Raw genomic sequence first — 2,693 nt, forward strand, 5'->3', positions numbered from 1 at the left:
CCAATGTGCTTTTAGTCTTAATGTAATTTTCTTATGATGTAATTACATTACATTTTTTATTTTTATAATCTTTCCATACATATATTATTATTATTATTAATGAACACGCATTAAGTTTAGTCAGTCTTCCTACTGTTTGTTATACATATTAATAAAAGCTAATGTGCTTTTAGTCTTAATGTAATTTTCTTAAACAGAAAATAAGTAGGAACTGAGAATTTTTAGAAAATAAGTAGAAAATTAATTAGTCGAAAAACTTAATTTATCCATGAAAATCATAAAAAACTTTAAATAAAAAAAAATGTTTTAGTTATGATATAAAAAGAGTAAAGTTATGTAAAAAAATGACTTGAACTCTTAGGATTCGCGAATCCTTCTTTTAGGAGTCCTTATTCCTTGAAGCACGTCCATTGCAGAAACATCTTCAACAGAATTATCCAGTATTACTCCTGAAGAATCTTTGCACATTATGATTATTGGGGCATCTGAAAAATATTTAAACAATGTAATATATAAAAAGAATGTCGTAAAGTGTAAATTACCATAAATTTACCTGTATCTTTTACAGTGCCAGTAACACAAACGTGGTGTCCCTTTTGAAAATTAAGAGGTGAATAGTTAGTTACGTTTACCGTTATCTTGTGAGACAGATCTGTTATCGCTCCTGATCCATACGTCGAATTGCCAAAGCGACATGGGACAGCTTCAAACGTAGTTCGAATAAAGCCTCTAATGCCTGATAACATTAAAAAATGCAAATAAAATGGTATTGAAAAAAAGTTTAATAAACAAAGGAAAATAATTTTTACCATACTTCATACAATTATGGGTATTAGTATTTTTTTTATACTTACGAATAAGAGAGCCAGTGTCTTCATCCTTGATGGTTTCAAAATTGACATCCTGAATTTCATGTGGCTCCTCCGGCACTTCTGTATTATGCATACCCAAAAATTCAATGTTTGTGTGATTCTGAATTATTAATTCAAATGGGACTAACTCTTGCGCAGAGTATGAGGACTTTGTTGCTTTGGTGTACCCACGTTCAATGTGGATGATCTGTAAATTAAAACAAAAAATTGGACGATAACTATAATAATGAGTATTTATCAAGAGTGCATATAATAAGAATTACATTTTATTTTTACCTTACAAACTGAGATGTCATCCTTGTACTTTGAAATAAGATCGTTACCCCATATTAAACATTGAATTTTTTTGCCAGTTCCATTACTGACAATGAACTTCATTAGTTTCCATTTTTTGTTCGTACCAACATCATATGGAGCTGTCACTTCGTCGATGTACCCTATAATTTCGCTGTAACAAAAATAATACAAAAACCAATAAAAAATAAAAATAAACATATTAAAAACTTTTTTTTTTAATTAACTTACGCGTTTGTGTCCTTGTCAGATATCTCAGTAAAAAGTTCGTTTGAAGAAAACGGGATCGCCATAGTTTTTCCTCAATAATAACCTGCGAAATAAAAGAAATGAAAAAATTGTAATATCACAGCTGATTTTCAGCCGTGGGTCGCCGTGGGTCGCCCGAACTCGCCCAAAAAACGCTCGTTCTTTGGTTAACTTCGGGCGATCTCGGGCTACCGCGGGCCGCCCACGGCAGCCGAATCTTGGACCCCGAACATACCTTATGTACAATTGACCGACCGACTGATGCAAGAAACAGCTGACATGCATGCACACTATTGGAACCACGTGCTCTTATCCTTAACATATATACACACGCACCCATAAAAACTCACGCATGATACAAACGCCTTCTCCTTGAACATACTTTTACACGCACCAGATTGCAACGATTAATTAACCTACTTAAGCCTTCGTCCCCAGTACGTTTTTATATTTTTTTTTTTTTTTACGGAAACAAAACAAATATGCTTTGACATGCATGCACGAGACTGGCACATGGCACTACCCTGCACTCTCTCTCACATCCACGCACATCACCTTACGTACACAAATTAATACTTAGGCACAAATGACAAACATTAACACGCACCAGTCAACGTACGCCTTCCCCTCGAACACATTTACGATAACCGATTATAGGTGACAGTCAAGCCTTCTTCTTAATACTGACTAACTGATCGACGAACGTTTTTCGTTTTCATGTCAAATATACCCCTTGCCCAAAATCACACAAAAATCACGTCACACCCTGCACACGATTAAAACCTACAATACCGCGTCTATTGTAAACCCACATGCTCAATTAACTCTCACGTTTTATTTTGTAAAAAATAATAAAAAACCTTACTTGTACTCGATTCTCCTGCTGAGATGTAGCGGGGCCACAGTAGTGAAGCACGTGGATGGTCGCTGTATTTATCTAATGGCACGTCTTGACGTCCATTCACTGGTACCACTCAATCGGAAATAACCGCTTTTTTTCTTCAGTATAGACAGTATGATATATGTTTAACTCAATCACCTCATGCCGCTCATTCGTGCACGTGACACCTTGTGGAGACAATTAACACTAAACCAATTATCGCGCTTTATACGAACCGCCACCATTTGACCAGATTGGCATGTTACTTACCCATCATATTATAATCAATGTTATGTATTAATTTTAGTTTTTCTTAATTTTATTTCATATAATGTAAAAATAAATGTTAGTTTTTAAGTGTCAAATACTGTAATTATTGATAATGTAAAACTGCATAT

At 34.3% G+C, this 2,693-nt stretch overlaps 1 protein-coding gene across 1 annotated transcript; it reads right to left on the reverse strand.

Annotated features, from left to right (window-relative positions):
• Positions 1–316: 316 nt before the first annotated feature.
• LOC149373796 (uncharacterized) lies at positions 317–2,466 on the reverse strand. Its single transcript, XM_089595742.1, has 6 exons — positions 2,281–2,466; positions 1,398–1,479; positions 1,149–1,320; positions 855–1,059; positions 554–736; positions 317–485 (listed from the first exon to the last, which is right to left on the reverse strand). Exons 2-6 carry the CDS (start codon positions 1,457–1,459, stop codon positions 358–360), a joined length of 750 nt encoding a protein of 249 aa, XP_089451868.1. The 5' UTR covers positions 1,460–1,479; positions 2,281–2,466; the 3' UTR covers positions 317–357.
• Positions 2,467–2,693: the final 227 nt, after the last annotated feature.

The sequence above is a fragment of the Copidosoma floridanum genome, unplaced genomic scaffold (assembly GCF_036245765.1).
Source record: "Copidosoma floridanum isolate Cflo_tuat_1 unplaced genomic scaffold, Cflo_Japanese_pri ptg000027l, whole genome shotgun sequence".
Lineage (NCBI taxonomy): Eukaryota > Metazoa > Arthropoda > Insecta > Hymenoptera > Encyrtidae > Copidosoma > Copidosoma floridanum.